Genomic DNA, 16,001 nt, shown 5'->3' with positions numbered 1-16,001 from the left:
GCACAAGTTATGCCTACTCCGTGAGTCAGCAGTGGGGCCATACTGTACCAAGTTGGTCTCTTGGGGCAAGTGGACATTTTTTTTTTATATTTATTTATTTATTATGTATACAATGTTCTGTCTGTATGCCTACAGGCCAGAAGAGGGCGCCAGACCTCATTACAGATGGTTGTGAGCCACCATGTGGTTGCTGGGAATTGAACTCAGGACCTTTGGAAGAGCAGGCACTGCTCTTAACCACTGAGCCATCTCTCCAGCCCTGGACATTTTTTTTTATCTAGATGCTGGAAAAGTGCAACATTTAAGCAGAGAGGTATAAGGGAAATGTCATTGTTCAGTGCAAGAAAGAAAATTGGGGATGGTGAATAGGTCAGTGGTTAAGACTCTTGCTGAAAGGCCATGAAGCGGACCAGAGTCCAGACCCCAGTATCCACCTGATAATGTACTCATCCTGCAAAGACCTGGTCTATAACTGCAGTGCCAATGTATCCAAAGTCTCCTTCAGTGCGGCCAGGGATGAATTAGCAGACCTCACCTTTAACATCTGTCAAATGGGGACTAACTTCTCTCAGAGGGTTGTTTGATGATAATGGACGTAGCATAACAGGACTTTGCAAATATAAAACACCTTGATAAGGTTAAAATACTCTTTTTTATCTGAGCATGGATAGTGTGGTTTTGTCTTTTGAGTACTCAAACATTCAGGGGACAAGAAGAGGTAAACTCAGATTCTGTTTCGGTGAATGTCAATTAAAAACAGTGCTAGATTGTCAGGAAATTTCTGTCCTGAGAGGCACAGGCTGAATTTCACATCTCATATCTGAGATAACTAGAAGGTCCACAATTATGATTGGTAGAAGTCTTTCTTACTTCTCAGTCTTCTATGTTTATTTATGTGTATGTATATGTGTTGGTGTGTGTATATGTGTGTTGGTGCAGCATGTGTTACATGATGTGTGTAGGTTGGAGGACAGATTGTAGGAGTCAGTTATTTTTTTTACACCCTGTGGGTCCTGGGTATCAAACTCAGGGCATCACACTTGGCAGCAAGCATCTTTTCTCTCTGAGCCACCTTGTTGGCCCCTGTTTTTCAGACTTTAGCAGTATTGTTTTATCAATGTAACCCACATATACATACACACGCATGTAAACATACATGCATATATATACATATACATATATATGAGTGTACACACAGACACTTAATTATATCATTGGGTTTATGATATATCACTGAATATAACATCTTCATTTCAGAGGCATAGGACAAATGATGATGTGTAATAGATGGTGAATTCTCGAGAAAGTTTTAGTAATGATCTTGGCATTGTGTATCCATCAAAATGTAACAAAGGCAGCAGAGAACTCACATGCAGTTATGCATAGCAGAGTGAACTATTTAAAAAAGCAGTAGTAATGGCCTTGCTTTTGCTTTAAACTCAGACAAAGCCTCTTCATTATGGTCTTGAAATATAATCTGAAAGGTGAGCATATGGAAAGTGGATTCTACTTTATGCTCCTTATATGTCTTGTTTATGGTGAAAGTGTAGATTTTATTTAAAAATAATAAAACGTGTGTGTGTGTGTGTGTGTGTGTGTGTGTATGTGTGCGTGAATATCACATGGATATGAGTGCAAAAGACAGCCAGAAAAGGGTGTTGTATTTCATGGAGCTGAAGGTACGGGCAGTTGTTGGCTGTCTATTGTGGATGTCTGGAACTGAACTCATGCCCACTGGAAGAGTCAAGTGCTCTTAACTGCTGACTTATCTCTCCATTTTTTTAACTTTCACTTCTTTTATCATCTGCAACAATGTATATAATGGCCATATGGAAAATTGGAAGGCATACTGAATTAGAAGAACAAGTAAAGCTAAGGTGGAAAGGTGCTTGCCTGCACACGGCCCTGAGGTCCATTGCTAGCATCACAAAAACCAAACAAGCTGGCAACTAGTTGACCAACCCACCAACTTGTCAACCAGGTCACCACCAACAAACTAACCAACCAGCTAATCACCACCCAATCAACCAGATAACCACCAATCAACCAACTAATCAACCAGTCAACCAGCTAACCACCAAGCAATCAACTACTCAACAGTCCACCAAGCAAGCTAGCAACCAACAAATTTAAGTCAAGAGCCCATCCCTCATCAATTCTAAAATGTTGGGACATGCTGATTAATATCTCTTTGGATAAGTCTTCACATTTATAAGACAGAATTACAATATGTCACAGGATGACTGTGGGAATTAAGTGGAAATGTTTCAAAAGCCTATAAACTTTAATACTTAAGGGTAATCTTTAGATTTGTGAATAGTGTCATTTTTCTCCCCATAGAAGTCTATTTTTCTTGCAATTCCTTAATCCACTGTAATTTCAGACTTTTCTGTAGGTGAACGCCATGTTTTTGTCGTGTGGATGGACAGAACTGGAGACTCTCTTACCCACCACACACCCCTCAGACTGTGCCTTTGGTAGTTATGCTGCATGCGTAACTGTCGGCTATATCAAGCCTTCCATCACAGAGAGCAAGAGATGCTAAGTGGCAACTACGGAATTCGACGAAGGAAAACAGTATCGCATAGTGCAAGAACAGAATCCTTTGGCACATAAGTCTCTGCAAAGTCTCTTGGAATGAAGTGACTTTGAATGAAGATACACGGTCTTGTCATGACACTCGGGCATATGTTGAAATAACTCAGTTTCTGGAGGAAGGAATGGAGGTTGGGGAGTTTCACGGTTGCCAAAGAGACTGAGCAGCTCAGGCTTGGCAGCCAGAGCGACTGCCTATTGAGGGATTTGTGGTACCTTTCCTCGCTCTCACTTGGTCAAGATCATCCAGTTCACCCTGGTGGGTTTCAAGCCCTTTGAGTCTGGATAGCCTAACTTTTGGGAGACTTCTGGACCATCTGCCTGTGAGAAATATCTAATCCTCTCTATCTTCAGTCCTTAGATGGGGATGTACTGTCCAGTGTCCGCTCTGACAGCAATGCGTAGGAGAACTAGGGGAGAACTAGGGAGCGCTAAGAGCTTGTTAACTAAGCTGGAGGACTTGGTGATTCATCAGTGTAGCTAGAAAGTTACAGTGTTTCAGCTTTCTCATCAGGACAACTGGGTTGAGAGAGATCACATGACAGCATGGGTGAATGCCACTCTGTGTTACATACAATAAAAACAAAATAGAATTAAATGTGAGTGCAATTCTGGAATAGCTTGTGTTCTAGGTAGCAAAGCTACATGGTATCGAGCAAAATGTTCGTCTTTTCCTACCAACAACAGCGAAAACACTCTTTTACTTCCTGTGTGAAGTTTTAATCTTCATGCTTTTATGCATAAGGCATTAACTGCTCAAATTTCCTCTCTTTAAGAGAAACATTTTGTGAATCTGTTCTATTCTTCTGGAAGGAGCCCTTGATTTATAAGTAGCATTACAGTAGGGATTAGAGACACCATGAGATCACTGTTGCTGTTGTTAGTCTTGAAAATGGTCCTTTATCTATCTTCCACGTGACGCCTTGCCAACATATCATATAAGCTTGTATCTTTGTTTGAGAATGTCTTTGATGAGCCATTAACTACAAGGAAGAAAGCGTTAGTCAAAAGATAAGCCATTGATCTTGGCTAATTCCACACCAAGATGACCATAATGGTGTCAATTATTAACACGGCTGAGAGGAAAGACGGGCCCACGTGTGAAGACAGTTGCAGCTGTATTATACAGTTTGTGGGATCTCGATAACAAACAGAATTACGGAGCACGGCATTCTCGTGATTGGCTTTTGTAGAATAGCCCCTTTCCCCCCTTCAGTTTAAAAGATATGACCCAGCGCTCGAGTCTAGTAGGTACATGTTTACATTTTGTGAGACCATTTTGGGAACCCATGGGTAGTTAGGGAACCACAGTGCTCTGCCTGGTTCACTGATAAACTCTGAGAAATGAAAGCATTCTCAATTATTACTTTACTTTACTAATAAAACAAAAACCACCTGGCTCTAAACTCATTTTAAAATACAGTTCAATAGAACACACACATTCTCTGCTACAGTAAAATTTTACTGTTTTGAACCTTTTGTCCTGGAATCAATGGACGACTACAGTTGAATCTGGCACAAGGTCCTTATAGTAGTACTCTCAGGACAGAAGTTTATCTGTATGAATTTTAATAGATCGATGTGGATTTAAACGAGTTCTGCGTATTATTAGAATTGTTTTTCCTCTTGTTGTTCCTATTTTATATCTGTATGGTGTGACCATACTGTCGGATTTCATCTTTTAATTTATGTCCCACAAGGATGGGACATTTCCTACATCCTACAAAGACAAGCATGCTGGTTCACAGAAAGGCTGCAATCCCTTACATGGGAAGTTTCTGCTTCTGTGTCTCCTCCACCTAACCTTGTAACACCACTGTGGACCCCAGCAAGAGAATCAATCACATTAGAGTTTGTGTGAGACAGGAATGACTCTTTTTTTTCACCTTTCTTGGGAAAGAGAGTCTGTGAGTTCACTGTAATGCCATGATTTAGAGTTGTGTCAACTGCCTCAGGAGCTGGATAGAAAGTAGCCAGACGGTCTAAGCCTCTACTTCTCTGGCATTGTTTCCAGCATTGCCAAAGACAGAGCTCAAGCCTCCCACCTGGTGACCGGCTGTGACTCCATGCTGAGCTGAGCCCCATCCCCAAAGAAGAATAGATTTTTCAGATCAAGGCTCACCATGTTGATCATTTTTAGGAACATCACCAAATGAATTTTGTGACAAGAAGATTGCTACAGAAAAAATAACGAGGGCAGTAACTTCTTCTGTTTCATTTTTTTTTCTCTACAGAGACACAAAGACTCTTTTTGTCAGGGACATGCCAGTCTCCGAGGTACCAACCATGGGGACTTGAAACCTAGAGTCTACTTTTGGATCTCCCATTCCAGCCAATTATTCAGTGAGTTCTCTCCATTTATCTTCATCTCTGAGATGACTGCCTGGCTAAGTCCATTATCTCTTCACACCTGCATTACTGCCCCAGCTTCTGAGCTGGCCCTTTTGCCTTTGATCTCTTATCTCTTCAATTAATCCTGCAGGCTGCTGCCAGATTAATCTCTCTGAAATCATCCGCTATGCCATTCCCTTGGTAGGAATCTATATTCTCCCAAATTACCATTCTTTTCAAAGCTAAACCCCTCATTCAAGGCCTTCTGTCCACCGTATCTGTTCAAACCTTTCTCTTATTTCTCTGATCTAGTCAAATACTTTTTCCTCCTCTTTCCCACAGTAATTCTAGGCTTTGTGTTCATGACCACCTCGTGTGTTTAGAAACTTCTCCATGCCTGTCCCATTTTACAAATCTCCCAATCAGCAGGCTCTTTCTACATACCTTCTCTTGAAATGGGGAGTCCTTAACTCACTGAATGGGAAAACTAATTCTGGCAAATAGGTCAACTCCAATACCTCTGCGGAAACCATTGGATTCAACTTAGTCCAGGTAAATCGTGTGGAAAACAGCCATACATGGATTATACCTTGAGTCAGGGCGATGAGTAAATGCAGGTTACAGCCAAAGTAGGGAATCCCAAACAGGGTCCATACAGATTAGAACTTGGAGCCAGGAGATGCAGGTTACAGCCAAAATAGGGAATCCAGAGCAGTTACAACCCAGATGTCTACAATACATCTTAGAGTCTGAATCTTCCATTCATTTCAATCAATAATGCCAGACAGTTGTCTTTGTATCTCATGCTGGAAATACAGCACGAAACTAGGCAGGCATGGCTTTAATATTCATGGAACGTTTCAGAATTAGTGAGACAAATTCTTATCGTGAAGTGTTAGGGGAAGAAATGCATGGTAGTGGGTCCCAGCTAACCTAGGCGTCACACCAACTCCTTCAAAGTACAGAATTCAAATATCAAGACACACCTATTGAGTTCTTTCTCCTAAAGTGCAAACCGAAATCCTCATCTGTCCCGTCTTCATGCGGGCCTCTACCTCATCAGCTACACTGTGGACAAACTAGAAACTTAGAGATCGTTCATGATACTGTCCCCTTCTCCCTCCTCCTCATCTTTCTCCTTCCTTCTTCAACAGGGTCTCACTATGTGTCCTTGGCTGTCCTGGAACTTATTATGTAGACCAGGATGTCTTCGAACTCACAGAGATCTGCCTCCCAGGTGCCACCACACCTTTCATTCTTTGTTGAACACTTCAAACACTGGAAACTTCACCCTCTGTGTGTCTCAAATCCATTTTCTTTCTTTTAATCTCCAGCCCCCACTCTGACAAAAGCGTCCTTCATCTACTCTGACTCCATCAACAAAGATCTGTCAGATTCCTTCCTGCTAAGACCTTCCTGTGGGCTTCCATCCTGCAATAAGCCTGATATTATCCTTCATGTACCCCATATGACTTTCATAGATTCTGACCCCCAACACGCCTTTCAAGGTTGTCCTGATCCTTAGCTCTTCCGTAGGGATCTTGCTTCAGCCATTGCTTTGTTGTGTTGATCTTATAGGTCTCCTTCACCCTCCAATAAGCTGCTTCTTATGTAGCCCAGGCTATCTGGAACTTCCTTGTCTAGCCTTTGACTACTTGACTCCTATCCTGGCAATGAAGGCAAGATTCTCACACAGAGTCTTCTCGTTTGGGGAGTAGAAAATATTGTTGCCTCACGGGCACAAAGGATCAGATAACCAACTGCCTAGAGAAACCCTAATAAAGGCTGTCAGGTCATACTTTAATATTGTCTTCTTCTCTTCTGCAGTTCACTTATGGTGTCTGGGCAGCATTACAACTTTCCTTTCTCTGTGTGAAGGTTCACAGCTACATCGCTGGACTGTGTGTTTCTACCAAGCCCTCCCCTGCTCTTGCCAGTGCCCATTTTCCTCAGGTTGTTCTCGGAGGAAGGAAAAAGAATGAGGGTAGTGAAATGGGCAGATTTCGGGGTTCTGACAGACTAGGCTTCTCTCAAACATATCTCCATCCTGACTCTGGGAAGGGCAATAGTCTGACAGTTTTGCTTTCTCCTCACTAAGAAAGGGGTAATCCCAGCACCTAACCCATGTGGCTGAGGTGAGGATGAGCAGGGTGGGGACAAAGGTGTTACATAAACGTTGCCCTCTCTCACCACCATGGCGGGGAGTTTCGCACTCTAATTTCTGTCTCTTCCCTGTCCCCATTTTCCCTTGCTTTCCTGGGTGCTACTTTTCACTCCTCACAGATTCCACTCCCCCACCCTAAAACATTTCGATCCACTTCCGGGTTGCCTCCCCAAAGTGTTAGCCCATTCGATTTTGTAGAGAGCCCTCCCCAGCTTTAAAAAGTTCTATTGACTTCTAATTTCCCGACACCCACGTTCCCCTTGCCTGTCTGATGGGACAGCCATGTATGCATGTATCCAAGCATCGCAGATGATCAGGCCTGAGAACTGTTCATACATGGCCTTTTAAAAATAACCAACTTGCCTTATTTCCTATACACAAGGACCCGCCCGCCCATGATAGCTTTTCTTCTTGTAAACTTTGTGTAGAAAGAACCTTTCCGCTAAAAATGTCTTCCCCCTCATGTTTAAACTGGGGAAAGAAGGGAAACACCTTTCCTTTTCTGTAAGAATCGCTGATTTGCTTGCACATGGCTCTCTGAACTGAACCTTGACAGATCAATAGACAGAGTCTCTTTCTCTAGGGATTCTATGTTGACCTCTGTCCCAGGATATTGGCACCTTTGAGTGGGGAGAAACAGTATTTTTGTTGTTGTTGTGTAAGCGTGTGATTTCTTTACCTATTTTAGTGGAGCGAATACTGTCCCTGATACTGAAACCACTTTATTTTTAGCTCTTTCCATTCTGTATTACCCTCCTGGTTTTATCTTCTTTTCCTTTGTTGGCTTACACTTCTTGTCTATTGTTATTTTGTTACTCCCTTCCCATTCTACATCCAGGGTCTGAAACCCAATCGGCTCAAGGATGTGAACAGGAGAAAATGCTGCTGTCCCAGGCTTGTCCTAACTCTGCTCAGAGCTGGGCGCACCTCTTTGTCCTCTCTGGGTCTTCTAGATCACTGTCTTTTTTGTTTTTCAACAACTGCAAATAGAAACAAACCAGGAAGCGTCTGGATGAAGAGATTGACAGGTGTTTCACATGGTCCTGGGGAAATGATGTGTGTAGGCAGGTAGTCTTCAGGCAGGAATTGTACATTCAGATTGGGTTTTAAATATACTCCTGTACCCTGCAGAGGAATGTTAGCTAATTGGAAAATAGAGACAATAACAAAGATATACTTGATTCTTCTTTCCTTTTCTACTTGGCAACCCATCATTTCTGTGATACATATTTTACACAATTAGCTTTGCTAGTTAGAAGATTTGGAACGGAAAAATAAATCAACGTTTCAAATAATCCTTTGACTCCTTGGAAAAATATAAATGTATGATTTTCCTTGGTCAGCTTAAATTTCATGTGTGTCTCTGAGATATTCGAAAGCTATTACTGGCCATGGCAAACGAGGCGGTCACTGCTCATAGACTGATTTCTTAACTAATAAAGGTGAGAGGCATGGGAGAGTTAGGTTTTGAGTTACCATCCGATGATGGTAACCTGACCCTAGTCCTCTTACGTCTCCAATGCCAAAAGTTTCTGATTGGAATACAACTCGCTGTGAATTCTGATTACATTTCTATTCCCTTCCAAAAACACAGAGAGGAAATTAAGTTACATTTGATTACATTACAAAAATCCATTCGGTGTCTGGGCAGTCACGGCCATGTCAGAAGTCAACGCACATGGTACGCAGGAGTATGTTCCGTGCTGCGGGCCTCTAGCCCCTTCGCTTCAGCTGAGCTGTGTATAAGCATCAGGAGGCAGTTAAAAGAACACAACCGTACCTATGTCTTTTCATGAGGAACAAAGCAGTTTTTGTTTATGGGGAACAAGTGGAGAACTCCAGCCCTTGAAACCTGAGAACAATTTGTCTCGTCCTCACAACAATGTTACCAGTTGCAATAGATCAAGTTTCTTAAATTCCCTCCAAGGAGGCAAGTGTAGATGGCAGGACAGAGCTGATGAGTTGTCGGCTTGCTCCTTCTCAACCTTTCACGTGTGTTGATTGCTTGGTAGCGTATTAGAACACCGAACACTTGCAGTCCTCGTGTGTATTTTGTTATACAGATCATCTAGAGTTTTGTTGAAATAAAGATTCTTATTAAGCCAGACTGAGCTGGGCCCTGAGGTTTTGCATAACCCAGATGCTGTTAATGTGGCTGATCCAGATGCCACAACTGAATATCTGGGCAGGCAACATGTGACCTTTCTAACTTTTATCTATTCAAGGTAGCCAGTAGAATTAACAGACAGAAGTGAACTCTTCTCAATAAAACCCAAGGCAATGCCTCACTTTTATTGTTTCTCTATGTCACTAGTTCAAATTAGAATACAAAGTATAGACTTAGTTTTTTTTTTTTGAGGTTTGAAAAGAATTCAGAACGGTTTGTCGTATCTCCCGAGGGAATATCACCTGCAGAACATGTAATTTTCCGTTTATTTTAATAAATGCTTACGTATTTAAGAAAGCTATTAGAAAACACCAATTCATGGGTCCCTGTATTAGGCTTGCTCTTGAGCCACCAGCCAGTTCACAAATCATGACACAGAGATTTATTATTAGTTATGAATGCTTGACCGTATCTTATGCTTGTCCACTAGCTATTATAACTTAAATTAACCTATTTCTTTTCATTTATGTTTTGCCTCAGGGCTTTTTAACCATTTTTTTATTCTGTATGTCCTACTCCATGTCTGTCTGTCTAGCAGCTGCCTGCCTGCCAGAGCGCAGTCTTCCTTTCTTTCTCCATCATTCTCTCTTCCCTCTCCTCTTGAGCCTAGATTCCCCCTCCTCCTTATTCTTTCTGCTTGCCAGCTCCACCTATCCCTCTGTTGCCTAGCTATTGGCCATTCAGCTTTTCATTAGACTAGTCAGTTGCCTTACACAGGCAAGGTAATACAGCAATACATTGTTACATCGTTAAACAAATGCAGCATAAATTGATGTAATGCAACTTTAAATAGTTAAGTAATAAATTGCAACATAAACAAATGTAACACATCTTTACATAGACAAAGTAACATTCCACAACAGCTCCCATCCTCTGGGTTGAGGTTTGAGTGGTGAATATCAGGCACCAGTTCTTGTGTCTGAACACTGAGTCTTTAGCTAAGGCACTGCATGGGAAGGTTGCAGAACCTTTAGGGGGTGGAGCCTTGCTAGAGGAAGTGGGTCACTGGGGTGGGACTGGGGTTGTATAATCTTGCACACTTCCTGTCTGCTCTTGGCATCCCGACTGTGAAGGCAGTGTAACCAGATGCCTCTCATTCATGTCGCTATGCCCTCTTAGTCATGATGGACAGTAAGTATCTCGAGCCCCTCATCAAACTATAACCCCAAATAAATGCTTTTCCCACTAGGCTGCTTCCTGTCAGGTATTAGTCACAGCAATAAAAAAGCAACTAACAGACTCAGGGATTCTGGTTTGTATTGTTCTGGGGCGCAGGCAAGGTGTTGGAACTCTCTGGATGATTATATATCACCAACACTGAAGTGGAAAGGCATGTACAATGTACGGTCCAGCGCTGTGCCAACGCAAAGAAAATCTTTCCTTCTCTCTCTTGTTCCCTCCCTCCCTTTTTCTCTCTGTAGTGTCTCTCTCTCCCTTTCTTCCTCCCTCTATGTAGTCAACCCCTAGTGTGTATGTGTGTGTGTGTGTATGTGTGTGTGTGTTGGGTAAAATGGGGTGATTTAAAAGACTAGGTTGAAAGAACCACCATCTATCAATGGGGCTAAGTGACAATCTAATTGTTGACTCAAGCCCAAGAGGAGAGTGATTTGGTAGAGAGACTTCCTGGTATTGGCACAGTGGACAGTGGAAGAGAGGGGGACCCCCCCACTCCCCGTTTCTGCTCTTATTGATACCGAAGCACCTTGCATTCCAGGTGGACTGTCTGGAATCAGCATGGGAACAGACAAGGACCGTGATGGCTGCTAGTCCTGCTCTAGCGTTTTCACTTTGGATCTGTTTCATACAAGTAGGAGAAAGGCAATTTAGTGCTTTAAGCACAGGATAACGATACAATTAGGATGGGGTTCGCTCTTCTCCAAACCAGGGCAGAGGGCACCTTCAGTGGGTCCAACATGGTCTGTAGGGTTCGTGTTGACTGTGCTTATGGGTTGCTTGTGAACAAACTCTATTTGTTGCACCAAAGCAACACAAACAAGAGCAGTGAGAAAAAGAAGCACACTAGCACAAACTGCTCGCGCCCCATACCTCACACTGACTGTGCTCTGGGCAAAGGGACCTTGTGACCAACGTAGCCGAATCCAGTGGACAATGCACTGTGAGCCAGGGGCTGAGAACCTGTCTAGATACATTCATTTCGGATGTGATGTCATCCTGGCAAATTAACCCTTGACCTTTTCACAAGGAGCACGTATTTATGTATTTATAAGGCTGCAGAGAGTAGTTCCTTTGTGAACCAGAAGCCAGGAGACACCTGGTGAACAGTAAATACCTAGCCGGTCAGAAACAAAATCTGAACACCTTTATCAGAAAGTCACCACCCAGTTCAAGCGAACAAAAGGTTCATGGTTTTCTCTTTCTCAAAGAGTTCACTTCTGTTTGTGATCTCTCGGCCAATAGGGGATTTTGGTTACAGCCCCTTATCCCTCTATCTACAGCGGGCCTCGCCGCTGTTCAAAGTTCCTATTGGGTACTGCCATTATCTCCATTGCAATTTAGCCACGAGATCCCCATGCCCTGACAGCCCCACTGGAGGCAGTTGGTTTCCCTCTGCTTGTTCCCTTCAGGTAAAGCTAGCTCAAAAAAAGCAGAGCGATAGTGTCCTGTCATTGAGGAGTGGTTGGAAAGGCACTGGGGGCCCCTCCCCAGCCACAAAGGGGCCCTTGTGGGCTTGTTTATCTATAGGCTGCTGAAAACCTAGGAAGTTACTTTGTTTGACTAGAATAAAAAGCCTGGAATGATCTCGAGCCCAGATTTTCTTTCATTAAAAAGCAAGATCAAAGGACCCGGAGGTCTCATCCTCAGCTCTCACATCCTCTCCTCTCATGTCACCGCAGTCAAAAGCATGAAGCAAACCGTATGTAATTATTAACTGATGGATTCCGTACGAAGATTTTTCGGCTAGCGCCCGCCGGATCCTCTTACTTTGCTCATGCATTTATCTCCCGTGTCAGTCAAGACTAGAAAGCCGTGCTTTGTTTGACAGATGAGGACCTCCAGGAGAAGTACAATTAGGACATGACTCACACGTATATCGGAAATCATGCAACATATTGCAGTCGTTCATACGTCCTGATGAGAAGGTGATTCACTAACACAACAGTTGAGGCAGAGCCTTGCCAAGGTGCAATCGAGAACAATTACTTCCAACCCAAGTTCCCAAGCATCGAGCTGGCATGAATGTGCCTCATGGAGGAATTACTTATTTGTTTATGTGGGTGCTGGCAGGGAAACTCCTGATGGAAAGGTGTGTATTGAGAGCAAAAGACATCAGCACTCCGGCAGAGGGCATGGGTGTGTGCGTGTGTGTGCATGGGTGTAGGTGTGTGATAGTGTGTGTCTGTGTGAGGTCCATGAGTTGAGGTATATGGGCACTGTGGGATTGCTTGTGATTATCTACATGTGGGCAGTGGTGGGCAGCCCGTGGTTAGTGCGGTAGCCATGTTTCAGTAATCATGGTAGGTCTTGATTAAATAATTTGAGGGTCCTTGACAGACGTGCGGAGTTTTATTTGACTCCACAAAATTAGATTACAAAGAAGCCCTGACAGTTTAAAGATAAAACAAATTAAGGATGCCAAAGTCAAAGTATCAGATGGTCCTATCCAGTTTTCTAGGTGAAAAACTAAGCATCATTTCCAACTTGAATTTAGAAACAAATATATTAATGGGACTGTCGAGAAGATTACGGAGGTTGATGTTTGATCCTGAGACACACATAGGAAACTTTTGATTGTGGGTATGACTAAGCATCTATCTGTAACCCTCCAACTCTAGGGCTTGGACCTCGAGCCCACAAACAAAGCGGTCCACAGGACATCTAAGAGTTCTTTCGCAAACTGAGATCTGTGTTTTGTAGTTACAACTGTACTTACAGGGATTGGAGACTTCGCAAGTTCTGCAGAGCTTCCGAGGGGACCTGTCTCAGCTGATTATTCTGCAGCATGCTGCCCATTGAAACAAATGAAGAGAGAGACATTAGAGAAAATGAACAAGAGACGACCCAAACACAGCAGCATCAGACACTGTTCCAGGTGCCTTAAAAACATCGGCACATCAATCAAAGTTTTAGGGAGGTTAAATTCGCAAGGGAGTGCTAATAAGAAATAAATAAGGAGGGCTACTGATGTCTTTGAGTTAATCTTGTATCCTGTCATGTTACTGAAGGTATTTATCAGCTGTAGGAGTTCCCTGGTAGAGTTTTTGGGGTCACCTTATCATATCATATCATCTGCAAATAGTGAAAGTTTGACTTCTTCCTTTCCAATTCCCTTGATCTCCTTTTGCTGTCTTATTGTTCTAGCTAGAACTTCGTGACCCACTGCCAGCACTGGGCTGAGCTCAGGTGAAGAGATGGAGGAGGGATCATATGAACAAGGCAGATCAAGAGCATGATGGGAAAACCACAGAGACAGCGGACTTGAGTTAGTGGGAACCCATGGACAATGGGCTGACAGTTGGGGAACCTGCATGGAACTGAGCTACATCTACTGAATGTGGGTGACAGTTAATGTAGCCTGATCTATTGCGGGGTGGGGGGCTGGCAGTCACTCCAGGACCTATCCTAGGTTCATGAACTGGTTCTTTAAAACCCATTCCCTATGATGGGATACCTTGCTCAGCCTTGATACACGGGGGGAGGGGCTTGGTCCTGCTTCAAGTTGGTATCCCAGACCTTACCCCCTCTGAGGAGTGGCTGGAGGATGGGAAAGGCGGATGTGGGGGGACAGGAGAAGGGGAGGGAGGGGGAACTGGGGTTCATATGTAAAATGAAAAGTAATTTTTAAAATAAAAATATGAAGAAAAAAAATAAATCTTAAAAATTACCAATTAAGTTTAGTTACCTTTGAATGAGAGAACAAGAGCAGATTATCTTATGTTCCTAAGTAGTTAATTAGAAATTTCTGTTTTTGTTCGAGATATTTCAATGGGAGACAAAACAGCTAAAGGGTTTATACTACAGAATGCCACTAAAACAGAAAACTCGCACGCGGCCGTTGATTTATTTTGCAAACCCTTCTTACTGAATACTCGGAATATGAACAGAGTCGAACATGTCCCAGGTAGAGGGTGTAGACACATAACTGCATTTTAGTATTTGCATAAGGGAGCACAAAGAACACGGACTGCTTTTATATATTATATATATATATATTTTATATATTATATATATATATTTATTTTGTTTCTTTCCTGGGTATATTTAAAATAGTCATTATTTCATACAGCATCTTCAGGCTTCTCTAAGTATACAACTTTGCTTATACTCTCTTTTTCTTTCCCTTTGACTTTTTGGTTAGCAAGGCTAAGTGAGAACAGATAGGATGAAGTAGGGTAGGGCAGGGAGGAGAACAACTCTGTCAATTTGTTGGAGTGGCAACTAATGACCTAATTCTCAGATGTTCTTTCTGCTGAAGTGTCCTAGGTATAGACATTACGTCATCTACACTGCTGGATTGTAGGTCAGCGTTGGACAGGAGAATGATGGCTCTCTGTGGCTTTTCTATACTTACCTTTGCCTGTCACCTTACGGTTTTGGTTTGGTGGCAGGTGGGAGGAGGATGGCCTCTTTCTTTGACTGAACGGCTTATACCAGAAAATGAATTTTGGTTGAAGATCGCTTCATACAGCATTTCATTGGGTTAAGTATTTTATAGTACAGAACCACACAGCCTATTTATCTTAGGGTCAATGTGTTCAGGGACAATAATCTTCAATGTTAGAGGTAAGAGATCACAATGAGATTCCATATGTGAAACAGCACTAGCCAACAAATGCTGATGTCATCTCTGTTCTTTATCTTAGTTAACTGGATCATCAGTCCTTTTCTCTCGTTTTACCATAATCTCTACCCATCCACCTTAGGCAAATCATGACTCCAAATGAACATGACCTTGATACTATCTTTGTGGCCACTTTTGAACTTTATGAAACATTTGACAGTTTCTATGAGAAGAGTGACAATATCTATGAGGAATCAGGATATTCTGCTCAGGGTTTTGCTGCTTGGGCTGTGGCTTTCAACTTCATTGGATCAATATTTACCTAATAGTATCACAAAGGAGAACTATGGAAAAGTAACTGATAGTAAAATTATTTATGTCTTAATAAATTCATGATATTACATGTGACAATCTGTGGCAGTCTGAATGTAGTTGGCCCCCATTAGCTCAGAGGAAGTGGCACTATTAGGGGGTGTGGCCTTATGGAAGTAGATGTGGCCTGGTTGGAGGAAGTGTGTCACTGTGGGGATGGGCTTTGAAGTCTATTATGCTGAAGCTACACCTGGTTAAATTCACTTTCTGTTGCCTGTGGATCAAGATACAGAACTCTTAGCTCCTTCTCCAGCACCGTATCTGCCTGCACCGTCACCATATTCTTAGTTACCATGCCCCATCATGTAGTGGTATTTCATTTGTATTTTAATAGATAAATCTTGCCTCAAGACCAGATGCAAAACAACCACACTAGTCAGCCATACAGACTAGGCAGTGGTGGCACACAACTTTAATCCCAGCAGCCACACTAGTTAGCCATAGAGGCTGGGCGGTAGTAGTGCACACCTTTAATCCTAGCACTAGAGAGGAATATAAGGTGGGATGGGACAGGAACTCACTCTCTATCAGTCTGAAGATTTCATAGCGGTAAGAGCTCTCTAGTGGCTTGGCAGCTTTGCTTTCTGATCTTCAGGGTGAACCTCTGGGTTTTTATTTTACATCTACATTTG

General features: G+C 42.7%; 1 protein-coding gene across 1 annotated transcript in view; it reads right to left on the bottom strand.

Annotated features, from left to right (window-relative positions):
- Window positions 1-16,001, bottom strand: part of Lgr5 (leucine rich repeat containing G protein-coupled receptor 5) — a 136,584-nt gene that overhangs the window by 30,483 nt on the left and 90,100 nt on the right. The window contains exon 4 of the mRNA XM_041669033.1: window positions 13,150-13,221. Coding sequence (XP_041524967.1) covers window positions 13,150-13,221 — 72 coding nt within the window. The remainder of the gene's footprint in view (window positions 1-13,149; window positions 13,222-16,001) is intronic.

The sequence above is a fragment of the Microtus oregoni genome, unplaced genomic scaffold (genome assembly GCF_018167655.1).
Source record: "Microtus oregoni isolate MIOR12 unplaced genomic scaffold, Mior012 000001F_ref0000356, whole genome shotgun sequence".
In the NCBI taxonomy this organism is placed as follows: Eukaryota; Metazoa; Chordata; class Mammalia; order Rodentia; family Cricetidae; genus Microtus; species Microtus oregoni.
This window is presented reverse-complemented; position numbering and strand designations above follow the sequence as displayed.